Genomic DNA, 26322 nt, shown 5'->3' with positions numbered 1-26322 from the left:
GACACACGCCTGACGTCACCGCACATCATTTTACATGTCGACGTGTGGGGCCTGCCCCCCTCACCAAAGAGAAAATTCTGCCCATTTCGATTATGTGCTTGCTCTCAATTTTGTTTTTTGCAAGACTCAATTAATCTTAGTAATCAGGAAAGCAACTTTCATTTGCATTGGCTTTAAGGATTTGCAAATCACATCTGAACAAAAATGAGTGGAGTATTATAGGTTTTATTATCATTTCAGTATCAGTAGTAACATTTTTGGCAGAAAAGTGTATTTAATGTGTACAATACCATAACTGGGACCCAAAACTTTGCTACAAGGTGCAAGAATGTCTCAGTGGGGAGAATTGGCCCAACTACATGTCCTGAAAATGTGTATGTCTAGTAACTGAGCAATTACAGAACTGGGCATTATGGCAACTGATGTCTGACTGCTGACAGTTGCATAGATGCAAGCAATTATGATAACACACTAAAAAAAAGAGCATGCATTTTTCAAAACTAATAAAGCAAACTTACAGTGACATTCCTGTTGAGAAGTTGCCCCACTTCTGTTGGTAGCTTCATTTCGTGGGCAGTTTGTGCATTTAGTCTTTCCATAATACTTATTAAATGAACCAAAGGCACACGGAGTGCAGATTGTGTCCTGTCTTGCACTGAAGTGTCCAGGTGGACATGCCACTATTTGACAAAAAAAATTGTTTAATGTAACAAAATCACTGCCTAAAAGTCTATATTAATAGATACATAATGAGCAGTAGTTACACAGACACATAGGTAATACTACGCACTTTACTGCCTTTCCAAGTAGGCCACTTCAAATAAAATAAACAACACTAATTGTGCGCCAGTATCCTTTGAGCATTGAGAATAAGCAGGCTGAGGGTTTATCTATTCCATTGGCTACCAACATTTATATGAGGCTCAGCTGTTAAATATATTAAAACCAGGTCTATTCTGTTATGGGGCAAGCGATTAACTTACCAGTGCGTGTTAACATCAGAAACCTGCTGGCAGTTAAGATTCAGGCCAAAGTTTTTTTTGTGGTACCATTAGTAATAGTAGTTCAGCCCCATCAGCACTGCTGATCTAAAATTAAAAATTATTTCTGTTTTCGAAAGAAGAACACAGACAGGAAATCTGCACTTTTTAACGCCACTGAACTGCAGTGAGACTTCTGCTCTTTGGTGTGCATTGCCTGTGTCCCTGTCCCAAATTCTGTGGACTGACTCATTGGAATACTTGCGTTGGGTGCCCATTGCCCATGAAGGTACAACTACTGGAACTGAAATACTACGGAGGGATATCTGCAGCACTGCTGGATATACAGGATATTTGCTATCAGATTGACTGAAAGAGCCTAACATGGGCCAGGTGCTCCCCTGCACAAGTTTAAATAAGTAAAATGGTGTTACTCTAGGAAATCCGCTGAAGTCACCATTTAAGTGACAGGAGTAAATTCCAAAATACTCCAATCCAACTTCTTTGGTCTTCTCAATTAGTACAGAGTACTAATTAAAATACGGACTGCCACACTGAGCTCGAGGCAATGCTGCACATGAATTTTGGATCTGATTATTTGTTCCTGTTGCAGGGCTGATGGAATTGCTGTGTACAATGATGGATACCTTAATGGCATCATCATCAAAACACAGTGCCCTACATTTTTCACTACTCTATTACCCTTCATATGCTGATTCATGGTTCAAATTAAAAGAATACCAATGTCATTGTGAATAAAGCAATTGAAAGGGAAATCAAAATTTATTCAATCTTGGGATATCAGTATTGTTAGTAAAGCCAGAATTTACTGGCCAACCTTAGTTGCCCTTGGGAAGATGGTAGTGAGCCACCTTCTTTTTGAACCACCACAGTCCAAGTGGTGAAAGTACTCCGAAAATGCTGTTAGGTAGAAAGTTTTAGGACTTTTCTCGATAACAATGAGTGATATATAGTGTGAGATTTGGAGAGGATCTTGGACCTGGTGGTGTTCCATTGCACCTAATGCCCTTGTTCTTCTAGGTGGTGGAGCTTGCAGGCTTGAGAGTTCCTGCTGAATGTTCCTAGGGTGGAATTGTTCGCTCCTGTTTGCAGTGGGCATCATGGCAGGCAGAGGGGGTGAATTTGGCAGGAGGGGCATAAATCAGTTTCACGCTGTTGTGAAATCACAGCGGGATCATCCAATGGTGTCTGTCACGGCGGATCATGAATCCCACTGGAGGTCGGCGTGAACCTGATTTGCATCCCGTTAATGGAATGACTGGAATGATCCCCCTGTGCCAGATTTTCCGTTAGGCCAGTGGGAAAACACGCCGTGGGGGGAGGCGGTGAATGCAGGAGGAGGATTCACGAAACCTGTAAATGAAACTGAAAGACAACATTACACATTATTCAGTGAAAATGATTTTATATTCAGATTATCAAGTGACAAAATGTGTTCACTCATGCAACCACTTGTGATCAGAATTTCTTAACGACGTACTACTTCTTCTAGGTCCTGTCCTGACATCCGCAGTAGGGTTGGAGACAATCTGTGCAATGGTTGGCCTTGTTGCCTCTGATGACTCTGGAGGGCCTAAGCTTGCTTTGGCGGGGCTCCTATGGGCCAACTGCACCCTCTTTGGTGACAGAGGATGAGGTTGAGAGGGTCACAGGCAAATGAGACTTGGAGGGATAGGACAGCCTCTGAGATTCCTGAGTGGATGATCTAGGGGTGTCCAGCATCCGCTCTTCCTCCCTTTGGGTGCCATGGGCCCCGGCCTGACTCCTTGAGGGGAAGGAGCATCTGAAGGGACATCAAGGTGCCCCGTTTTCATCCTCGCACTGCGACTGCAGGAACTCACCCATGACTACCGCGATGGAGTGCAGGTCTGTGCGCATCTCATGTTCTGCTGGACCAAGGTCTCCATGGCATCTGCCATCCTTTCCATGGAGACCTCCATACGCGCATGTGGGCACCACTTCATCAGAGAGCAGGCAGACACACGCCTCCAACTCGTGTGCCACACTGTTGAGGGCTTCCAACAGCTCTTCGTGATGTTCCCTCACCTTCTGCTGACTCTCCACAATGAATTGGAGGGCCGAATCCAGAGGCTCCTCATCTCACTCGGACCTCACAGATGTCTCTTCCCCAGCAGTCCTCTGAGTGTCAGGGAGCTCAGTTGAATCTGCCTCCTCCTGCTGCGGACACATGTCCGGTGGTGACCACCAGATTGTGAAACTGAACTTGCTCTAGATCCAGGTCCCAGCGAGGTGTGTGTCTCTGCACTGGTGGAGGATGTAGGTAAGCGCTGTGACGGGTCTTCCAGGCTGCTTATTTCCAGCTCTTCAATGGAGGAGATGTCTTCTTCGCTGGAGGTGAGGACCTGGATGGAGCTGAGGGACTGGCTGGCTGGAGGCATTGATCACTTGGCAGAGCTCCCTGTGAATCAAAGTAGAGATAATTAGTACATGGCAGCAGAGTCAAAAGCAGGAGAGCACTCACAGTTGCGTTGAGAGAGGGGTGACGTGGTGCAGGGTCTTCACGTGGTGTTCACCAACGACTTCACCGTTGCTGTAGGCATGGTCCATGCCCTCACCAGTCAGTGCAATGGCATGCTCCTCAAAGTGAATGAGGTGCCTAATGTGGGCCACTCCACCACCGGTGTGGGACCTCTCCCTGCTGCTGTGAGCCATCTTCTCCTGCATGAAAACAGGAGGAGACAGGGTGAGCAGGATGCATGCCAGTGCATGGAATGTTTGTGAGGTGAGCGGAGACATGGACGGAATTAGGGTGCGAGGTCCAGAGATATGAGCCTGATGGAGATGCGAGGGTGTGTGTGAGAGTTAGTGTTGTTGTCCCTTGAGGTGTGAGATCCCTGTGGATGTGTGATGGGTTTGTGAGTGTGTGTTCAGAGCAATGAGGTGATTGACTTACCATGGTGGAACGGATGAAAGCATTCATCCTCATGCTGCACTGGATGGCTGACCGTCCTTATGCTCCTGTGGTGCTGACTGCCAATGTCACCATCTCCCAGGCTGGATTGGTGACTCTGGTGGACATAGTGGTATTGTCACTGGACTAGTAATCCAGGGACCCAGGGTAATGCTCTGGGGTCCCGGGTTTGAAACCCGCCATGGCAGATGGTGGAATTTGAATTCAATAAAAATCTGAAATTAAAAAGTCAAATGATGACCATGAAACCATTGTCGATTGTTGTAAAAACCCATCTGGTCTTACCTGGTCAGACCTACATGTGACTCCAGACCCCCACAGCAATGTGGTTGACTCTTAGATGGCCTAGCAAGCCACTCAGTTGTAACAAACTGCTACAAAGTCATAAAAAAGGAACAAAATCAGCATCGACTTAGGTACCGGAAATGACAATGGCAATCACAGCCCGGTCGACCCTGCAACATCCTCCTTACTAACATCTGAGGGTTAGTGCCAAAATTGGGAGAGCTGTCTCACAGACTAGTCAAGGAGAAGACTGACATAGTCATCCTCACAGAATCATACCTTACAGATAATGTCCTGGATTCCACCATCACCATCCCTGGATAAGTCCTGTCCTGATGCTGGATTTTTAGCCCCAAATTGAGGAAGGTATAATTTATTAGAGTGCAATATATAACAAGTATTTGGTGAATTGAAACTTACCACAACACCCTACACACTGATCACTTGTTATGATGTTTTTGCCAAACCCTGGTTTGCAATGATCTACTTTCACACCATTTAAAGAATTGGCGATGTATTGAATATTTTGGAACTTTCCTTTAACGGGGTAGTCCTCAATGAAAGACCTGATTCGTGTGTATGCCTGTTGAAGAACAATGTTAAGCCTATAATATTTATAATGTTCACTACATATCAACTTTTACGATGCAAACAAGACAAGATTTTCTATTGATGGTATCCTCTGTGATGTCAAAGACATTGCTTAGGTAAATTTAACATTTTTTTGTTAAAAAATTGCTTGATTTAAATAAAACATCTTTTAACACTATAATTTTTTATCCATACGCACAAGATAAAGCAATACATTAGGCATCTGTCAAATAAAATCAACATCACAAAGTGGCCCCCTTCTCTCCCAACAGGGGCAGGCCTAAAATGATTTTAACATGCCTGGGTTTTTGGATTCATTTTTAAAGGTCCAATATATCCTCTGTGTTGATCAGCCCCTTTGTAGGGAACCTCAACTAGGATCGGAGGGCAAATCTAGCAAATCTGGAGTCTTACAGCAGTCAGCTGCAGGACCATCTGCCAGTTGTGCAAAAGTAGCAGCCAGTAGACCTCCAGACCAGAGGATCCTTGGGAACCTGTGAATAAAAATAGGATACATTTTGAGGTCTCTACGGATTTGTTGTCTGCCCCTTTCAGGCTCAACTTTTTTCTGGCAAACCTCATGCCTAGAGTAGCTAAAGGAAATAGGGTAAGAATCTTTAGCTGTCTGATGTTCATGCCTACCCTCCAACCATCTCAGAAATAAGTGCATAATACTGGAGATTTGGTCAACCTCAAAAACTAAAGCCTTTCTGTCACAGACTCCCTTAAATATCTATCTAATTGTCCTTTACATTTTTCCACACTTTCTGTCTTCACTATCATTCTATGAAATCTATTTTGCACATTCACCAATCTCAGCCTAAGGCAGAGAAAACTGATGCATTAGGGGATGCTTTTCTGAAATTATTTTAGATAGGTAGAGGTTTACTCTGCAATTTTGTTATATTTAATCTTGGAATGCTAAAGTGGAAGGTTTCAACAACCTCAATGAAGAAAATGAATAAAAGGAAAATAGGACCAAATGCAAGATATAACAAGAATGCAGGGGCTCAAAGCAATGGGATTGTACCCGTTTCTCCTCTGCTGCATTTCCCAAAAGTAGATGCGCAGGCATACTCCAAAGGAAATTCAGTTCTATTTTCCTTTTTTTAAATTAAGTTTGGACCTGACCCTTCATTCAGGTTGTTCCTATTTTGTTGTCACTTCCACTTGCTCCTCCTCACTTGAGTTGTCTGCTTCACCCAGGTACCCTCCTTCTTGACCCTCTCCTATTGATTCCCCTGAGGTAGATGGTGCTTACATACTAATCAGTGTATGGAATATGCTTTTAAGGTGGCTCCGATTTTTTCGCAGGTCTAGAACCAGGGACATCATTGTGGGAGAGTACTACATGATAAAAACAGGTATTACCTGGTGCTTGCCTGAAATGGTGTAGCACATGGTCTTAAAGCCAATATATTAAATACAATGATACTGCAGAGTACATGTGCCTGTGTGTCAATGTAGGTTTGATCAAGAAATTCAAGAGGACACATGACTTGTTGGCCTACCAGCAAGTTTTCAAGTCCACCCTGGTCCACACCATTTATTTTCTGGACACCTGCAATTTTAAGGGGTACCATCCGATACTCAGTTCTGTTGAAGGGTCATGAGGACTCGAAACATCAACTCTTTTCTTCTCCGCCGATGCTGCCAGACCTGCTGAGTTTTTCCAGGTAATTCTGTTTTTGTATCCGATCCTTATGTCAGTTCAGAATTTGGAAACTTGCGGGCCCACAACTAATCAATTTTGTCTTTCTAAAATCCAGCCACATCCCACTCGATGTGTTTAGATCACTAACTACTACACAAGTAATTTTAGATGGCATTTTGTGTGGCATTATAGACAAAGATGCAAAGAAAGAACTTAGATTTGTATGGCATCTTCACAACCTCAGAACATCCAAAGTACTTCACAATAAAGTACTTTTAAAGGATAGTTACTGCTGTAATGCAAGAAAATGTACATGATAACATAGCAAAGATCCCACAAACATCAATGAGACAAATGGCCTATTCAACTGCTTTCACGACATTAGTTGAGGAAGAATTGTTGACCAAGACACCAGAGGAATTCCCCAGCTGTTCTTCGAATAGTTCCATGGGATCTTTTACATCCACCTTACAGAGTAGGCATGACCTTAGTTTAACGTCTCATCTGAACGATAGTACCTCCAGCAGTGCAGCACTCTCTCAGTATTGTACTGAAGTGTCGGGCAAAATTATGTGCTTGAGCCCCTAGAATGGGGCTTGAACCAACAAACTTCTGACCCAGAGGCAAGAATGCTACTATTGAACCAAGGCTGATACTAATGCAGTGTTTCTCATGCTCCATTGCTGGATGCTGCACCAAGTTCAAGGCACAATATATGTGGCATGCATAGTATGGGCATAGACTTAACTTGAGCTATCAACCTGTTAGTACTCTTCCTCAGGCTTGAGAATTTTAAATGACCTTGTCATTTTTTTCCAGTTTCTATTCAGGGTGTTACAATATTCTTGGTATTGTTAGATTAATACAAAATAATTAATGAGTCTGCAGAGGTATATGAGTTTTATTGGGACATATCTTATTGCTCTGACTTACATCTTCCACAAAGCTGTCTGAGACCAAGTCATGTGATGTTGCATCACTTCCTGTGATGATGTACACTGTATACAATTAGCATTCTAAACAATTAGAACTAACAACCCAACATCCAATATAACACTAAGATAAAAGCAAAATACTGCGGATGCCGGAAATCTGAAATAAAAACAGAAAATGCTGGAAAAACTCAGCAGGTCTGGCAGCATCTGTGGAGAGAGAAACAGAGTTAATGTTTCAAGTCTATATGCCTCTCAGGCATACATGTCTTGCCACTGGCATACGGGACAAAGCATCCGCTGTATTCTGCTGCTTTCCTGGAACATATTCCGTCTTTGAATCAAATCTAAATCGTTCTAAGTCTGAATTATTGTACTTGTGGAGTCATTTTTGTAAATTCCTTAGAATTTAAGAGCGTCACTAAGGGTTTGTAGCCTGTCTCTATCTTGAAGTGGAGACTAAGAATATAATCTGTGAAGTTCTCACAACCCACGAAGCAGTTAGTGCTTCCTTCTCTTTCACTGTATATCGCTGTTTGTCTCTGTTAGAGAACAGAATGCATAGTAAACTGGTCTGCACTTTCCATCCATCTGTATCTGAAAGATTACAGTTCCCAGTCCTGTAGAAGATGCATCTGCAGCAATGATAGTGGGTAGCTCTGGGTCATAGTGAGCCAAAATGTCAGGTGATGTTAGTGTCTCTTTGATTTTTTTCAAAAGACTTCTGTTGTGCTTCCTACCAGCACCAAGTACTGTCCTGTCACAAAAGCTGACGGAGTGACTCATTACCAACAGCTAGGTTGGGCAAGAACTTAACATCTTGATTTACCATATTCAAGAATCTCTGGACCTCAGAAAGAACCTTAACTGCTGCACGTGTGTCTAACTTAAAAGAGTGTTGTGTTTCCCTCTACTAGGATATAAGCACTCCAGCAGCTTCCGCTTGATTCCCGGATCTCTCCAAGGAAAGACACCTTAATATCATGGATATCATCTACTTCATATATCTTGCCACCTTTCAAAGGCTTCCCTTTGTGCATATACACAGTCTGGAAGTGACCCATCTTTCTGCATAAATGGCATTCGGTGTCTTTGGCAGGGCAATTTTCACTCCTGTGTTTTCCCCTGGCACAACAATTACAGTTAGCTTGGGCTGTCCATGGATGCACTTCCTGTTCCCCTGCTTTTTGATGATAGCTTTTCCTTTTTTATGTTTGACATGCTCTACTGAGTCAGCTGCTTTTGAGATAGGACTCTTCTTGTCACCCTGAACCAGAGATCAATTTTGTTTCCTGACCTCAGCTTGTCTGCTCAGTTGGGTTGCCTTTGCTAAGGTTAGATCTTGACTGCAAATGGTCAGACAAGGCATCATCCACCACTCCCTCAATGACTCTGTCTCTGATCAGATCATCTTCCAAGCTACCATACTCACTGTCCTCTGCAAGTTTATTCAGGTCATTTATGAATGCATCAACACTTTCCTCTTGACATTGGGTACATTTGTTGAATTTAGCCTGCTTAACAATGGTATTCTTTCTCAGGTTGAAGTGCTTTGATTAGTTCATTGTAGTTGACTTTCTCCTCATCGATAGCTTGCATGACAAAGATATCTGCACAGTCACCTATCGCATATAATAGTGCACTGACCCGCTCACTGCTTGGCTTCACAGCGAGGCCAGATGTGGAGCAATATCTGGCAATTTCCCAATAGTATTTTGGTCATGCTTCTGCTTGCTTGAGGCCTGCGACCTTCTCAAAACTTTCAGGCAATGGTAGAGACTTCTCCATTACTATTTTCCATGCACTGTCACTATACAATATTTTTGGTATTGTTAGATTAATACAAAATACTTAATGAATCTGCAGAGGTCTATGAAACATCAGCTTAATTGGTGCACATCTTACTGCTCTGTCTCTTACATCCTCCATGAAGGTGCCCAAGATCAAATCATGTGATGTTACATCACTTCCTCTGATGATGTTCACTGTATATGATTAGCATATTAAATGATTAAAATCAACCCATTAACAACCCAACATCTAATATAACACATTCCACTACAGATATCAGCATTGATGGCAAGATTGTCATTTGTTGCAGGTGCTTAATTCCTCTTGAGAAAATGATGGCGGATTTTATTTTATTACCCCTGGAGTATGCGTGATGAAAATGTTCCAATTATGCTGTTAGGTAGGGAACCATAGGATTTTCACTCAAGGATGATTATCAACAGATGTCCAAGTCTGGATGGTGTGCAACTTGGAAGGAAAATTGGAGGTCTTGAAACCTGCTGCCCTTGTTCTTCGAGGTGGTGCAACTTGTTTAAGAAATATTGCTAAGAAGCCTTGGTGTGTTGCTGCAGCCATGTTAGTGATGGAGGAGTTGGGCCATTGGATTATGTCAATTTTAAGTGTTGTTACAGATACACCCAACCAGGAAAGTGCAGAATATTCCATCACACTGACTTGTGCATTGTAAGTGGTAGAAAAGCTTGAGGGGGTCAGAAGGTGAGCCACCCAATGCAGAATATCCAGATTCTGACCCACTCTAATCAATGCGGCAATTATTTAAACAGTTAAGGTTTTGGTTAATAGTGATTGACTTTTAATGGTGGCCGATTCAACAATAATAATGACATTGGATGTCAAGAGGAGGTGGTTAAGGCATCATCAGTTGGAGGTGGTCATTGCCTGCCAATTGTGTGGCACAAATGTTACCTACCAGATCAAGCCTATTACTGCCTTGCTGCATGTGAGAATGGACTCATTCATTACCTGAGGAATTGCAAATGAAATGAACTCTCTCACATGATAGAGGGCAAGTCACAGATAAAGCAGCTTGCTCTAGGATGCTCCTAGAATGCTGTTCTGAATAAATCCTACAGCAATCTCTCATAACTAATATTATTAGCGCCAACACCCACATGTGCCTCCTTTGTGCCATTTATGTCCAGCCAGTGGAGAGTTTATCCACTGATCCCATTGACATCAGTTTTATTAGGATTCCATGATGCCACACTGCATCCCTTTGTTTTCCAGGGAAGTCACTCTCACCTCATCTCTGGTCGTGTGCCCTTGTTTAGACCAAGGATGTAATGAGGTCTGAGTCGAGTTTTCCGCATGAACCCAAATTGAGCTTCAGTGAATAGATTATTGGTGAGTAAATGCTGTCTGATATGATTGTTAATGACTCCTTCTGTCACTTTACTGATGATGGGAGTCGATGGATAGAGTTCTATATTGGCTTGATTGGATTTGTCCTACTTTTTGTAGACTTCCTGTTATGGTTATTTTACATTGTGTCTCCAATGAGGATGCCCTGTACTAAGTATAGGTACCCTCCCAATTGGACATTTTAGAGCAGACTATCAAAATAATTCTCATTGAAGGGGACAGTTCTACTATACCTTGCAGAGCTGCTCTTAAATCTAGAAAATGAATTACTAAGTCAAAATGGCACAGCAGTCCTTTAAGAGCATCTGCTCAAGGCCTGAATCTTCTGGTTGGTGTGTGGGGGAGGGCCCCACTCGCCAACGGGTAAAATGATGCGCAGTGACGTCAGGCATGTGTCCCGACGTCACCACACATCATTCTGATCTTCAGTTCGGAGTCGGCTGCACGCCCGCCGAACTGTCAAAGGCCTAATAAGGCGATTTAACAGCTAGTTAAACTAACTGTCTGGACTGTCTGTCCAACCTTAAGATTAGCGGGCAGGCAAAGAGCCTAGGCGGCCTTCGCATTTTGCATGAAACCTTATCCACGGGCGGGATGAGGTTTCATGAAGGGTTTATAAATCAAATAAAATTTTTTATTAAAATTCTTTGACATGTCCCAGCTCATGTACACTGTCACATGAGGGGACGTGTCCGAATAATTAAAAAAAATTTTTTCAGATTTTCACAGCGACATTAAACTTCCTGAGGCAGCTCTGGGGTGCATGCGCGAAAGAGCGCAGACCCCAACTCTCCTTCTTCCCCCCGCCTGCACAGGGAACACTCAGCACTTCCGGGTGTGCGTCACACTGGGTGGGCCTTAATTGGTCCGCCCACGTAAAATGGTGGCACGCAGCCACATCCACTCCCGCTCAGCCCCCCTGATGGGGAGAAAATTCTCCCCCAAATGATTCTCTGTGGCCCACTCATTGCACATCTATGTACAGCAGCCCTGGCTTTATTTTTAGATTACTGAATCAATCATATCCATTAAATTTTATAGCACCTGGACATAGAGCCCTATGTTAGAAGATTTAGTTTAATAACATGTGGTTTTATATTTTTCTTATATTTTGTACAGGGCACACATCTTTTTGAACTGACTACCTACACTAAAATGGACAAATGCTAGCAAGTGTGTGGAAACAGCTCTGAATAAGTTTACATTCAGTATATAATCCTAACATTTAGTGTGTTTGGCATTTGATTAAAAATGACTGATTTTGAAAATTCTAGAAGTCAATTGCTCCAGCACTGCACCTTAAAATGTAAAATATGAAATATGAGCTCTTAAAGAACACTATGATAATAACATCATTCCTATATGAGTAAAAAAGTGAAAGTTGAAAGTTTTGAGAGAGCAGATTTGGTTCATACTAACTGCGTGATAATTATCATTCCCAGGTGGCAGAACTGCAAGTTAACAAGCAAAGAAAATGACAATGTTTGGAGTCACTCCCAATCTGACATAAGCTTCCCACTTGCCATCTCACTCTTACTAACCATCTACTGACTTCAGGCTCAGACCTCCACACTCTCCCTGACTTTATGCTTGTTCCCCACTCCCTGCACCTGAACTTGCTCTGTTCTGTGGACTACCATTGCAGTCCGACTAGCAAAATAAATGCATTTACCAGAAAGCTAGCTAAACATGTGAGAGAGAAGAGAATCGACGGTTATGCTGATAGAATTAGTTAGATGAGAAAAAAATGGGAGGAGGCTTGAGTGAAGCGTAAATGGCAGCATGGACCTTTGGCCTGTTCTGTGCAGTATACTCTGTGTAATTCTATGTAAAAATAAATGTCTATGTATTATAAAAACATTCTGCAAAAAGACAATAAAAGTACATATCTTCTGCTTGCCTTAGGTACAGCTTTTCCTGCACAATCTTTCTGTATCATTTATTACAAGTAACATCACAGGAGATTCATTAGTACTTCAAGAAGAGCTTGATGTATAACTATTTTATAACACAAATGAAAAGGATGAATTACCCACCTTTAGATATAGTAGTCATCATTCTTCAAATTTAAGATTAGAGTCTACAGACCATGGGTTGAGGTCAGATATACAACCAGGAAAATCAGAGGGAGGCTTGTCCCTTTGAAACTCCAGGCCAGAAGCCAAAATATGTGATCTTTCCTTACTGCATCTATAAGACATTCCCTCGCTGCTGTGTTTTCTTCCTTTCTTGTTGACTAGAGTAGGCATCTAATATAAGATTCTGTGAAAAGATCCATAGACATGTTCCCTTAGAAACCCTTGTCTGTAATAAATCTTCAACACAGATCGTAATAAATAATTTAATTATATACCACTTCTGTTCACTGTAAAACAAACAGTAAACACAAGTCACAAAATCTACAAGAAGGGCTGTAAATTATTGATCACTACTGCAAAGCTAAACATGTCAGGCAATAGTAACAACTTGCTTTTGTATAGCTCCTTTAATCTGGTAATATTTCCCAGGACACTTCATAAAGGCACAAATGGACAATGTGTAGTTGAAGAAGAGGAATTAGATGAAGCGATCAAAGGCAAGTTCGAAGAAGAACAAATAATGTTTATAACTTAAGTGGTTAGATAGAGTTGTTCCTTTATTTCTCACAGCTTTTGTTGGGGGTAGGGAGAGAGAGAGAGGAAGCAAGGTGAAGGGGTTTAGAGTTCCAGAGAGCTCAAGGTCTGACAGCGAAGATGGAATTGGAGTAGTGGGTAGCCTTGGAGGCCAGAGATGGAAGAATACCTAAAACTCGTTGATGCAGTGAATGTACTTGTAATCAAAAAGAACTAATTTGAATTCAGTGTGTTAGCGATAGGAACCAATTAAGGCTGACGAGGGCAGGAATGATGGACAGTAGGACTTAATGTAGAATAAATTGTGGCTGGTATAGGTTTGGTTGACTCACACTTTATGTGGGATAGAACTTGAGAGTTCAGAGAACAGAGTGTTAGAAAAGTGAAAGCTCAAGGAGACTAAGGCTTGGATAAGGGTTTTTATAATAGCGGAAAAGATGCAATAGCAGAGATAGATAATGCTGAAGATGTGGAAAGGAATAGTTAATATATGGAGATTAAACTAGGAGATTAAACAAGATCAACTAGGCCACCAATATTGCTTGCCAATATGTTTAGCCTGAGCAAGCAGCTGAGGAAGAGATGCAATGGGAACTAATGTGTAGTCAACAGGCTGCCTTCTCTCTTACAAATGTTAAATTGAAAAAAGTACTTGCTTAATACTGGACAGCAGTGATGGTAGTGGAAAGCTGGGTGTCTTCAACATAAGAACGAAAGCTGATCCCATGGGGTAGAAATTTGTGTCAGCTGCGGTGCAAAGAGGACAGTATTGAATTGGCCGCCCATTATATGCCAGCACCTTTACTGCAACCGAATATCGGGCACTGCATTAAACGGGCAGACGACCCAATATCGCCCCTTTGACGCCACCACCCAAAATAAATTTCTGACCCCATGTCCACAGATGCAGCACATGGTCAAGGGAAAGGGGAGAGCTAAAGATAGAACTCTGGCACTCTTAGCATGACTGCGAAAGGCACAGGAGGCATAGTTAAGCTGCATCTACATAGAATCTTAAACAACACCTGTTCAACTGAGGGAAATGAATCACTGAAACTCCACAGAATGGGAAATATTGTGTAGGAAACCTAAACTTAATTCGTTGAATTCATGCCAAATACAGCTAAAAGGCAAGTAATTTACCCTTCTTTCCTCTGATTATTTGTGCAGATGAAACAACTTGTTTTGACCAAAATATTGTATAAAAGTTGCATGTTGTTTTCATTGTTTGCTGGGTTTGCCTCTCTAAAAGGTTCTTTGCATCACAAAGATAGTGTTGTCAACATTTGTAGCCAGATATGTTGAAGTGAGACAAGAAATTCAGGATGTCACAAGCACTAGAATTAATTCAAAGCTGGAGTTGTCCTCGTAGGCTGTCAATACGAGGTACGGCAGCCACCATTTTGGCTAAAGTTGCAGCATTTAACTATTCAACTTTTTTTACATACTGGTAAATAATGTTTTTACCTTATGTGGCTAGGTGGAATTGTCACTCAGTCTGAACGCCCCATAGTGATAGGTTTACATGTCTTTTTTGTCCTGGGCACTTAACCATGTCTTACAATAACAACTTTTATTTATTTAGTGCCTTTAACAGTGTAAAGGATCCCAAGACACTTCTCAGCAGCATTAACAAACAAAATTTGACAACGAGGTACATATTAGGGCAGATGACAAAAAGCTTGGTCGAAGAACTAGGCTTTAAGGAACATCTTCAAGGAAGAAAAAGAGGAAGAGTGGTAGACCAGTTTAGCAGGGAGTTGTAGAGCTCAGGGCCTTGGAAACTGAAGGCACAAATGCCAGGGGTTGAATGGTTAAAACTCAGATGATCAAGGGGCCAGAATTGCACCAGTGCAGATTCTTGGAGGGTTGTAAGGCTGGAGGAAATTAAAGAGATGGGAACGTTGGGGGGAGGGCAAGCCATGGAGGGAGTTTTTTAAAATTCAATTATTGGATGTGGGCGTCGCTGGCTGGGGCAGCATTTATTGCCCATCCCTAATTGCCCTTGAGAAGGTGGTAGTGAGCTGCCTTCTTGAACCGCTGCAATCCATGTGGTGTAGGTACACCCACAGTGCTGTTAGGGAGTTCCACGATTTTGACCCAGCGACAGTGAAGGAACGGCGATATATTTCCACGTTAGGGTGGTGAGTGGTTTGGAGCGGAACTTCCAGGTGGTGGTGTTCCCATCTATCTGCTGCCCTTGTCCTTTTAGATGGTAGCAGTCATGGGTTTGGAAGGTACTGTCTAAGGAGCCTTTGTGAGTTTCTGCAGTACATCTTGTAGATAATGCACACTGCTGCTACTGTGCGTCGGTGGTAGAGGGAGTGAATGTTTGTGGATGGGGTGCCAATCAAGCGGGCTGCTTTGTCCTGGATGGTGTCCAGCTTCTTGAGTGTTGTTGGAGCTGCACACATCCAAGCAAGTGGACAGTATTCCATCACACTCCTGACTGGTGCCTTGTTGATACTGGATAGGCTTTGGGGAGTCAGGAGGTGAGTTACTCACCACAGGATTCCTGGCCTCTGACCTGTTCTTGTAGCCACAGTATTTAGTTGGCTAGTTTGGTTTAGTTTCTGGTCAATGGTAACCCCCAGGATGTTGATAGTGGGGGATTCAGTGATGGTAGTGCCATTGAATGTCAAGGGGCGACGGTTGGATTCTCTCCTGTTGGACATAGTCATTGTCTGACACTTGTGTGAAGCGAATGTTACTTGCCATTTGTCAGCCCAAGCCTGGATATTGTCCCGGTCTTGCTGCATTTGGACATAGACTACTTTAGTATCTGAGGAGTCGTGAATGGTGCTGAACATTGTGCAATCATCAGCGAACATCCCCACTTCTGACCTTATGATGAAAGGAAGGTCATTGATTAAGCGGTTGCAGATGGGTGGGCCGAGGAGACTACCCTGAGTGGGAAGATTTGAAAACAATGAAAATTTTAAAATCAAGGTATTGCTTAACAGGAAGCTAATATATGTTAGTGAACACAACGTGATGGGTGCATGGGATTTTGGGCTGGATTTTACGTGACACTGTATTCCTTGTGTCCATCCCCCCAATCCCCCGAGGGGGGAACATGCCCATAATTCCCATGGCTGCTCTGCAGCAATGTAATGGTGGGAGCAGCATTAATTGCTTTAAGGCAAGTCGTCCGCCCCTATTTCGGGAGGAACTACACCTTAGAGAGCTGCCGCCTGGTCGGATGGCTGGCAGCTTTGTACAGTTGTCCCATCAGTGTCAGTGGGAGTGGTGGCAACTGCTGGGACAACAGGCAGTGCCACTATGCCAAGGGGCCCAGGTCATTCCTGAGTCAGACGTCTTTGTGAGGGGTGTGGGAGGCTAGATTCAAGAGGCCGGGGGGAGGGCCAAAAGTAAGGATGACTTTGGATGGAGTGCCTTTAATGGGCCCAGTGGACCTGCAAAGGAGTAACACCCCTGCCTGACACCAGCTCACACAGCTAGAGCTGCTGGCCTTTCCATATGCGTAGGCCACCCACTGCCATGGAATGAGGCCCTTAAGTGGCCATTAGTTGGCCATTTCAGGCCCTCACTAGGTCTAATGGGTCATCCGACACCGCCCCCAACCCCTGTAAAATTTCAGACAGGTCTGGGTGGGTAGCTAGGTGGCAGGAAGGCCACCTGCTGGATTTTATACCTTCAAACCTGCTGGCAGAAGAGCATAAAGTCCAGCCCTTTGTGTGAGTTAAGACACAGGTAGCAGAATTTTGGATGACCTTAAATTTATGGCCTGTAGCATGCAGAGGTGGTCCACAGGCGGTCTTTTTGCTGACATGGATATGTGGTTGGAAGCCCATCTTGGGGTCAAATATAGCAGCAAGGGGATTCAGGGAGAGGGATTCAGTTACTGTCTAGTTTGCGATGGGGACCAAAGACAATGGCTTTGGCCCTCCCAATATCTAGTTGGAGGAAATTTCTGTTCATCCATGATGAGACCATGGGGGAGAGAGACAGTTGAGAAAACTCATCAGAAATTCTATAACTTATCTATAGTTACTGAATATAATCTGATTATTTGGCTATTTTCCAAATGGGGAAGGGAGATTTGATGCATCAACACACTTTGTGGGCAATGGTGTTAGATGGCCATGAAATTGTCTTTTTCCTCAAGGGTAGAATTTTCCCCCTGTTGGGGGGGTTGTGCAAGAGCGGGCGCAGGCGGGCATGGACCCAATCGGCGCCCCCAATCAGGTCCGTGCTGCCATTTTATGTGGGCAGGCCAATGGATGAGGTTCCATGAAAAATGCGAAGGCCGTCTGGGCTCTTTGCCTGCCCGCCAACCTTAAGGTTGGACGGGCAGCTCATGTAATTCTTAATTGCCTTTTTAAATGGCCTTAATAGGCCTTTGACAGTTCAGCGGGCGCACAGCTGACTCGGCTGCGCACCCAACAAACTGAAAATCTAAATGACGTGCGGTGACGTCAGGACGCACGCCCAACATCACCCTGCGTCATTTTACATCTTAGCGGGCCCCGCTCACCGAGGCGAAGATTAAGGCCCAAGTGTGTTTCAGGATTGAGTTGGTCAAATGACTTTTATTAGGGTTTAACAAAGATTTTACATCATTTCTGTTGTCTTGCTCTTTCTCCACTTTCTAAATCCACTTTAAGATCAGTTAAGAGAAAGGATTATAATTAATGATGATCATTATTTATTCCTTGTTAGGAATGAAAATACAATGGAATCAAATGGTGCAGTTTACTTTCACATCTGAGACCTGTGTCTGAGTTCAATTTAGATGAATGGCATGAAGTGTCCTCTTCCAACAGCTGCAGTCATCCTTTGTAAAGTGGTCAATCTCAGTCCGGTTTCTAGACTGCTTGAGCTCCAAGTTATCAGGAAAAAACTGATCATAGGTGAAGAACATGCTTATGCACTAGATGTAGCAAAATCGTAAATCTATTTGTTATAAACAGGTTCATGATTTTGCTTTGCCTTTTGCAGATTAGTCTTACTTAGGGGTCGTAAGAATGTCTGGGAGGTTATAAAAATGTTATACCAGTGCAGAGTTGAACTTGCAGCAGGGTTACTCTGCTAGGCAAACTTTACATAACTTGAAGATGCTTCATATTGATACCAGTACCAAAAATAGAAAAGCATCCTATTTTCCAGCACTAACATGCATATCCCAAAAAAATATAGCAAACCCATTAGCTTTTTATCCAGACACAAATGGTATTGTCCAGGATGGGCTCATAGATCCATGATGATTTATTGCTGCAGATACTTATTGGGTTTAAAAGCAAAATACTGCAGATGCTGGAAATCTAGAACAAAAACAAAAATACCTGGAAAAACTCAGCAGGTCTGACAGCATCTGCGGAGAGGAACACAGTTAACGTTTCGAGTTCGTATGACTCTTCATCAGAACTAAGGAAATAGAGAAATGAGGTGAAATATAAGCTGGTAGAGGGGGGTGGGACAGGTAGAGCTCAATAGGGGGCCAGTGATAGGTAAAGGCAAAGAAGAGATTGCCAAAGATGTCATAGACAAAAGGACAAAGGGGTGTTGACGGTAGTGATATTATCTAAGGAATTTGCTAATGGGGACATTAAGGGTAGCAAGCAGGACAAGCTAGTGGCAGATGGCCCTAGTGGGGGTGGGGTGAGGGGAAGGGATCTAAATGGGCTAAAAGGTGGAGATAAAACAATAGATCAAAATAAATTTAAAAATAGGTGGGAAAAGAAAAATATATTTGTAGAAAAAAATTATAAATCATTGGAAAAAGGGGTATCGGAAAGGGGGTGGGGATGGAGGAGAGAGTTCATGATCTGAAATTGTTGAACTCAATATTAAGTCCGGAAGGCTGTAAAGTGCCTAGTCGGAAAATGAGGTGCTGTTCCTCCAGTTTGTGTTGAGCTTCACTGAAACATTGTAACAGGCCAAGGACGGACATGTGGGCATGAGAGCAGGGTGGTGTGTTGAAATGGCAAGTGACAGGGAGGTCTGAGTCATGCTTGCGGACAGACAAAAGGTGTTCTGCAAAGTGGTCACCCAGTCTGCGTTTGGTCTCTCCAATGTAGAGGAGACCGCACTGGGAGTAGCGAATGCAGTAGACTAAATTGAGGGAAATGCAAGTGAAGCGCTGCCTCACTTGAAAGGAGTGTTTGGGCCCTTGGATGGTGAGGAGGGGGGGAAGTAAAGGGGCAGGTATTGCACCTTCTGTGGTTGCATGGGAAGGTGCTGTGGGAGGGTGTTGAGGTGTAGGGGGTGATGGAGGAGTGGACCAGGGTGTCCCGGAGGATTGGTTTGTCCCGGAGGTATTGGGTTTGTTGGGAAGGAATCCTTGCAGGATTGGCACTAAACCATCCTGAAGAAATTTTAGATATTTTCATACTAAAGTATGCACATTAACCATGATTTTTGTCTTTTGGTCATTTTTCCCAAATTTCCAAAGGAAGCGCATGCCATTTTAAGGTTAGTAACATTTATGAGTCCCTCTGGTCTTTTCCTCTGTTCAGTATAAAAGGCCTGAGCAAATTCATGGCTAAGCAGAGGACTTGAAACATCAATGAGTCAATGGTCTAAAACATTTCTAAGTCTAAAAAATGCTGCATCACTTCAGGGTTTCAAGTGTGGCAATGTCATAAAATTACAAAAAAAGTTTCAAGTTTCCTTACACACTTTTGCAACACCATACACTATATTTGTAATGGTATCGTCCCTTCAGCTGAATAACTCCCAGTATAACTGATGTTGATGACAGGAGAAAAGAATGCAGGCTAATGCAGTAAGCTGTAGTCTTCTACACAAAGTAAGGAAAGATCACATGATTCCAGCCTAAATCTTTTTAAAGAGACCTCTGATTTTCCTTGTTTTTGTAATTCACGCCTTATTAATGATGCATTCAATATAATTTAATGAAAAAGGTGATTTTTAATGTATTTTTGTGTTAGTTTTTTTTATACATCTTCTTCATAGTCTGACAGTTATTTGATTTAAATCCAACCTATGATATACCGCCTTCAATGGTGACCAGAAATTTGACTTCTTCCTGCATCCCACCCTTTTTTGCAATAAATTGTGCACAAACTTTACTTAGGCATTTCCAACATATTCTATTTCCTTTGAATGGCATAACTGTCAAACCAGAGTCATGCAGACTAAAGTAAGTACAGTAATGACCAACACATTAAGAAATATCTGTCTCAAGGTTAACATCTATGATATGACAGGCTTTTCTTAGCACAAAATATGTTGCCTCCCAGATCATGCCCATCTCTCCCACATCCTCCTGTTTGAATCCTTCCAAAAACTTTCATGGTTCATGGTTCTATCCAAGTTGACAATGACATTCTCTGATTGCAGTGATGTACTATACCTACTTCACCTCCTCCTCGTCTGACATCTATGCAGACTTCCACGTAGTCTATCATATCGGCCTGTTTAATGACTCATCATTTTCCAGCTTAATTGAACTGTGTTCATTTAGTTCAAATTTTACCTATCCAATCTTAATGGAGCATCTTAGCAATGGTTTCTTTTGTTACCACTGTACCACCACCTCTGAAGTACCCAAGGATCCATCCATGGCTCCTTCTCTTTTCTTCATATACATACTGGCATTTGGCAACATTAACTGCATTCATGGGTCAGCTTCCACATATATACAGTTTTATCTATTCACTCCTCTCTCAACATTGTGACTGCATCTGTGCTATCAGATTGCTTGTCTGACATCCAGGGCAGAATTTTACGCGGCGCGTGGGCACGCGCTCGACACGCTCGAGTGTAAAATGACGTGCGATGACATCGGGCGTGCGTCCCAACGTCATCGCGCACTTGTGCGATTTTTTTTTTGGCGGGCGGGCATCGGAGTTGGCTGTGCGCCCGCCAATAGTTAAAAGGCCTACTAAGGCCATTAACAAGCTAATTAAATTCAAATTTACGCTGCCCGTCCAACCTTACGGTTGGTGGGCAGGCGCAAAGGCCAAGCGGCCTTTAACTTTTTTAGGAAACCTCATCCATAAGTGGGATACAGTTTCCTAAAGCAAATAAACATTAAATAAAAACTTTATTTCGGAATTAAAAACATGTCCCAAGGTTTACTAAACTAATACTTGGAATGGGCGGGTTGTCTTATGAGGAAAGGTTGGACAGGCTAGGCTGGTGTTTAGAAGAATAAGAGGTGGCTTGATTGAAATGTGTAAGATCCTGAGGGGACTTGACAGGGTGGATGTGGAAAGGATGTTTCCTCTTGTGGGAGAATCTAGTACTAGGGGCCACTGTTTAAAAATAAGGAATCACCTATTTAGGACAAAGTTGGGGAGAAATCTTTTTCTCTTAGAGGGTCGTGAGTCTTTGGAACTCTCTTCCTCAAAAGATGGTGGAAGCAGCATCCTTGAATATTTTTAAGGCAGAGATAGATAGATTCTTGATAAGCAAGGGGGTGAAAGGTTATTGGGAGTGGGTGGAAATGTGGAGTTGACGTTGAAATCAGATCAGCCATGATCTTATTGAATGGTGGAGCAGGCTTGAAGGGCCAAGTGGCCTACTCCTGCTCCTAATTTTTATGCTCGTATGTTTGTATTTTAACTAGCGACTCCATCTGCCTTCCCTGGTCCACTGATCACAACCTCTACTTCCTGTTCAACTCTGAGCTGAGCCTGCAACTCCATATCATCATCAACACAAAGATTGCTTACATCCACTTTCATAAGCTCGCCCACCTCTGCACCTATCTCATCGCATGTGCCACAAAACCCTCATTCATAAATTTCAAATTCTCAAAACTTTTGCTGCCCATCTATCCCAAACCAGGTTCCCTTTGCCTGTCGCTCAATTTTCAATGACTTACATTAGCTCCCAGTACCTCAGCATCTTAAATTTAAAACGTTCATCCTGGTGTTCAAATCTTTTCATGGCCATTCTCTTCTTCTTATCTCTACATCTCCCCTCCAACACTTTATTCTTCTGATTCTGGCCTCTTTCCTTTAAGACCCTCCTTTATAACACATTTCTTTAACTAAAATTTTGGTAATTCCTCCCAATCTTACCTTTGGCTCAGTATCCGTTTTCCTTTGTGAACTGGAAAGCCTTATGTGGGTAATTAAAACATTGGATAGCAGAATATCCACCAACATTTCATTATGCTCAAGTGCTGAGTTTCTATTCAGTGTTTGTTATGCCACTGTGAAGCACCTCTTTTCCAAGTTAAAGACAATATATAAATGCAACTCATTGTTCTTGTGAAGGGACTACCAGACTGCACATCTTGCATCTAATATTTAATATTTTCAGTTTCTGGAATGGTCCTTTAGATTTTGTGCAGCCCGTAGGAATATTACCTCACCCGTAAAGAAACACTGGGATATCAATGAAAGACCGTGTCCACCAAACCTTTCTAGTTAATGCAATATGTAAGAAATACATTCTGAAGATACTTCAATTGCTTTTGGACTAATTCAGTTGGTGTTGTGTTATAAGTTTGCTGTAATTATCTCATAAATACAACCATAGAACCCAGAAAACAGGCCATTCGGCCCTCCTAGTCTGTGCCGAAATATTATTCCGCTAGTCCCATTGACCTGCACCTAGTCCATAACCCTCCAGACCTCTCCATCCATGTATCTATCTAATTTATTCTTAAAACTTAAGAGTGAGCCCGCATTTACCACATCAGATGGTAGCTCGTTTCACACTCTCACCACTCTCTGAGTGAAGTTCCCTCTAATGTTCCCCCTAAACCTTTCCCCTTTCACCCTAAAGCCATGTCCTCTTGTGTTTATTTCTCCTAATCTAAATGGAAAGAGCCTACTCGCATTTATTCTGTCTATACCCCTCACAATTTTGTAAATAAAGAGCATTACAGGATTATAGTGTGATATTCATTATCAATTGGTGTAGACAACACAGCAGTAGTAGGTCAGCACATATAGGTTACCAGATGTAACACCATAATTAATCAATGTTTCACAACATACATCAGTGTTCAGGTTTCCCTTCAGAAGTAATTGTTTATAATTTTCCAGCCATTGAAATTAATGGTTAGTAAAAAGTGCACTTTGTGTACCCAAATTTCCAATGTCTTTTATGGAACTGCGTCGGAGCCTGTATCAGAACAACAATAAGTGTGAAAAAACAAGGCTTAATTTTTACATTTTGTGTGCATTTTGAGTTAAATATAGTTAATTATTCATAACGTTAAGGTAGCAGATGAGCAATTAGTTGTAAATCATTTTTAATTCACTTTTATTTTCCTCTAAACTACCTTTTTCTTTTATTTCTTTCTTTGCTTTCTGTAAAATGGGATCATTTTCTGGCTTCTTTTATAATTGGGAACCTTTCTCATGAGGGGTTGACTTTTACCAGCCCTCTAGATCAGATAGGGAGCAGTGAGGGTGTAAAATCGTGAGGGAAGGAAAGGAGTGGGGTGCCTGTTGTCTTCCCACCACATGGCTTTCTGCCAGCGTCAGAAAAGGTGGAAGATGGCCCTCCAGGTCAGAGACCAATTGTGCTGTTAAGTGACTAGTTAAGGACCTCTTCCCCACTCCCATCCTCTGCCACTGGCATTTTACCAGCAGTGGATGGGCCCTCGACCATGTGGGCTTGGGCCAGTGGATGTGGGGGAGGGGTGCAGAAGGGGCTCCTATTCTGGCACTCTGTGACCTGCACAGTGGTCCCCTAGCGCAATGGTTACCTCCACATCAACAAACTGCACCCTCACCAGGGCTGCTTGACTGGCTCTGGGGATACCCCCAAACTCACTCACATTTCCCTAGCATAGGGTCCATCACTGTGACCTTTGCCACCGCTCCCAGAGGCGCTGCTGAGACTGAAGAACTTCCGGCCCTTCAATTGGCTAGCATCTCTTGGTGGTGGGCTCCCACCAATTAAAGGAACAGATGCCCCAATGGCAGCTAACTAGCTACTGGATAGAATTAAAATGTGGCTGGGTTTCCCTGACAAAATACAGCCCTCGGAGTGCATTTTGGAAATGTGGATTCACAAAAAGTGTATACTTTTCTAACCATTAGTTTAAATGACTGGAAAATCATAAACAACCTAAATGTGAATTTCAAATATGTGCCAAGAGTAGGCATTGACTTCCTGCCAGAAGCAAGCAGTTGGAGCATTATCCCTTCTACTTTATCTTTCATTCGTTTTCTAAGTTCTCTGATTCTGCTTGATTAGCCTGCCCAGGGCTTAGGCTGAGCTTTTTGAAGTTTAAATCTTTCTTGTGCCAGATGTCTTGTGCTCATATTTTAAATAACTTGTTTAGGATGGGTGTGACAGTTGGTTGAAGTACTGCCGCGTTAGATGTAACAATGGCATTTCCTGCTTTTACAGTTGCCTAGGTACAGGATTATATCCAGAGAGAATAGTATAGGGGAAAACCTAAATTTAATAAAAATTGTACAGTGAACCACTTCATATTTTTAGCCCTTTGGTATTTATTGGTTAATTGTTAATTAACAATTGGATTACTATGTTAAATTACGTAATTCTAATTCTGAGAATGTACTACGTGCTAAGTGTTAATACAGCCAGACACAATAGTACCTTTTTGACACGGTCTTCGGACTGTTGGTCACACTGTGAATCATTACACTGATCTGCCCAGCCAAGTGCAAATGGAAATACTGTAAAAGGAAAGACAGTTTTTCTAACTATACATTTTCACCTTCTCTTGCAGCAATATATTACTTCACCTAACAGTACAATTGAATGACATCGACACCACTCATGTAAGAACAATGATCTAAATGGGAGGTTGCAAGTTCCCATCATTCCCCGTGCAGAGTTCCAATCTCAGCTAAGTTTTGGAAAGTCAGCAAGTGAGACTAGGGGAGGAATGAGGGGAAAAAATGGAGGACAAACCATTTGGTATATATGATAATTTAGGAAGCTTGTATTATTTAAAGTTATTTTACTATCAGGAGCTTCCGATGCCAGAAATATTCAGCTACTTTTAAGGAAGTCCAGAGATGTGGGTTGTTTCATGCAGGGCAAAAAATTGCTTAGTAATATTATTATTCTGCTCCAAAGCTATAAGAACATTTCAGAAGAGCTAACTATTAGCAAAGATTAAAAGAACTTAATTTTTTATAGCACCTTTCAAATTCACAGACTATCAGAATATTCCAGTAAAGGAATTACTTTTGAAATGAGAGTCAACATTATTTTTGTAGACAAACACAGCAGCCAATGTAAAGAAAGCAAGGTTTTGCACATAGAAAATGCACTAATCAGTTTTGGCGGTGTTGGTTAAGGGAGGGAAATTGGTGAGTATGCTGGAAGAGCTCCCCAATTTTATTCTTGATACCTTTGGATCATTTACATTCACCTGAATAGGCAGAAAGGGCCTTAGTTCACTGTCTCATATGCAATTATATAGCATCTTTGGTATAATAACATGTCCAAGAATGCTTCCCAGAAGGTAGAGTGGTAATGTTACTGGCCCTATAATCCAGAGGCCCAGGATAATGCTCCAGGCACATGGTTTCAAATCCATTCATGGCAGCTGGTGAAATTGAAATCAATTAATAAGTCTGGAGTTGAATGCCAGGAAAACTCATCTGGTTCACTAATGTCCCTTTAGAGAAGGAAATTTGTCACTCTTATTTAGTCTGGCCTACATGTGACTCCAGACCAATGTGGTTGATTCTTAGCTGCCCTCTAAAATGGCCCAGCAAGCCAATCAGTTGTACAAAATTGCTACAGAAAAGTCAAAAAGGAACGAAACCTGAAACACCACTCAGCATCAACCTAGGCACCGGAAATAACAATGGCCCACCCAGCCCTGTTGACCCTTCTTCCTGATTAACATCTGTGATGTGCCAAAATTGGGAGAGCGGTCCCACAGACTAGTCAAGCAACAGCCTGACATAGCCATACTCACTGGGTGGAATTTTCTATTCTGAAGACTAAGTCTGGTGGTGGGTAGGAAAGTTGGCATGATTCCCGCTGGGTGGCAGGACAGCTGAACACGTGCGATCTTCCTCTTTTCAGCGCATTAATCATGCATCAGTGAGAGGAATCTCGTGGTGAGGCAGGCAGGAAGTTGCCCGTCCCACCATACCTCATCGGGTCGAAGATCCTGGCACCATATTTAAACAACGTGCAGACCGACATTTACTCACTCTAGGCCAGGTGTTGTGGTGAAGAGGAAAGCTATGGTACC

General features: G+C 42.5%; 1 protein-coding gene across 2 annotated transcripts in view; it reads right to left on the bottom strand.

The window, feature by feature from the left end:
* Positions 1 to 26322, bottom strand: part of LOC144678700 (zona pellucida-binding protein 2-like) — a 95683-nt gene that overhangs the window by 19185 nt on the left and 50176 nt on the right. The window contains exons 6-8 of one of the 2 annotated variants that reach the window (XM_078538503.1): positions 24702 to 24781; positions 4639 to 4801; positions 519 to 680 (exon numbers count right to left, since the gene is read on the bottom strand). In XM_078538503.1, the coding sequence (XP_078394629.1) occupies positions 519 to 680; positions 4639 to 4801; positions 24702 to 24781 (405 nt within the window). The remainder of the gene's footprint in view (positions 1 to 518; positions 681 to 4638; positions 4802 to 24701; positions 24782 to 26322) is intronic. The other variant, XM_078538505.1, reaches the window with a different exon arrangement.

This window comes from Cetorhinus maximus, chromosome 3 (genome assembly GCF_964194155.1).
Source record: "Cetorhinus maximus chromosome 3, sCetMax3.hap1.1, whole genome shotgun sequence".
NCBI lineage: Eukaryota > Metazoa > Chordata > Chondrichthyes > Lamniformes > Cetorhinidae > Cetorhinus > Cetorhinus maximus.
The sequence above is the reverse complement of the archived record's forward strand: the minus strand, read 5'-3'. Positions and strand labels throughout refer to the sequence as shown.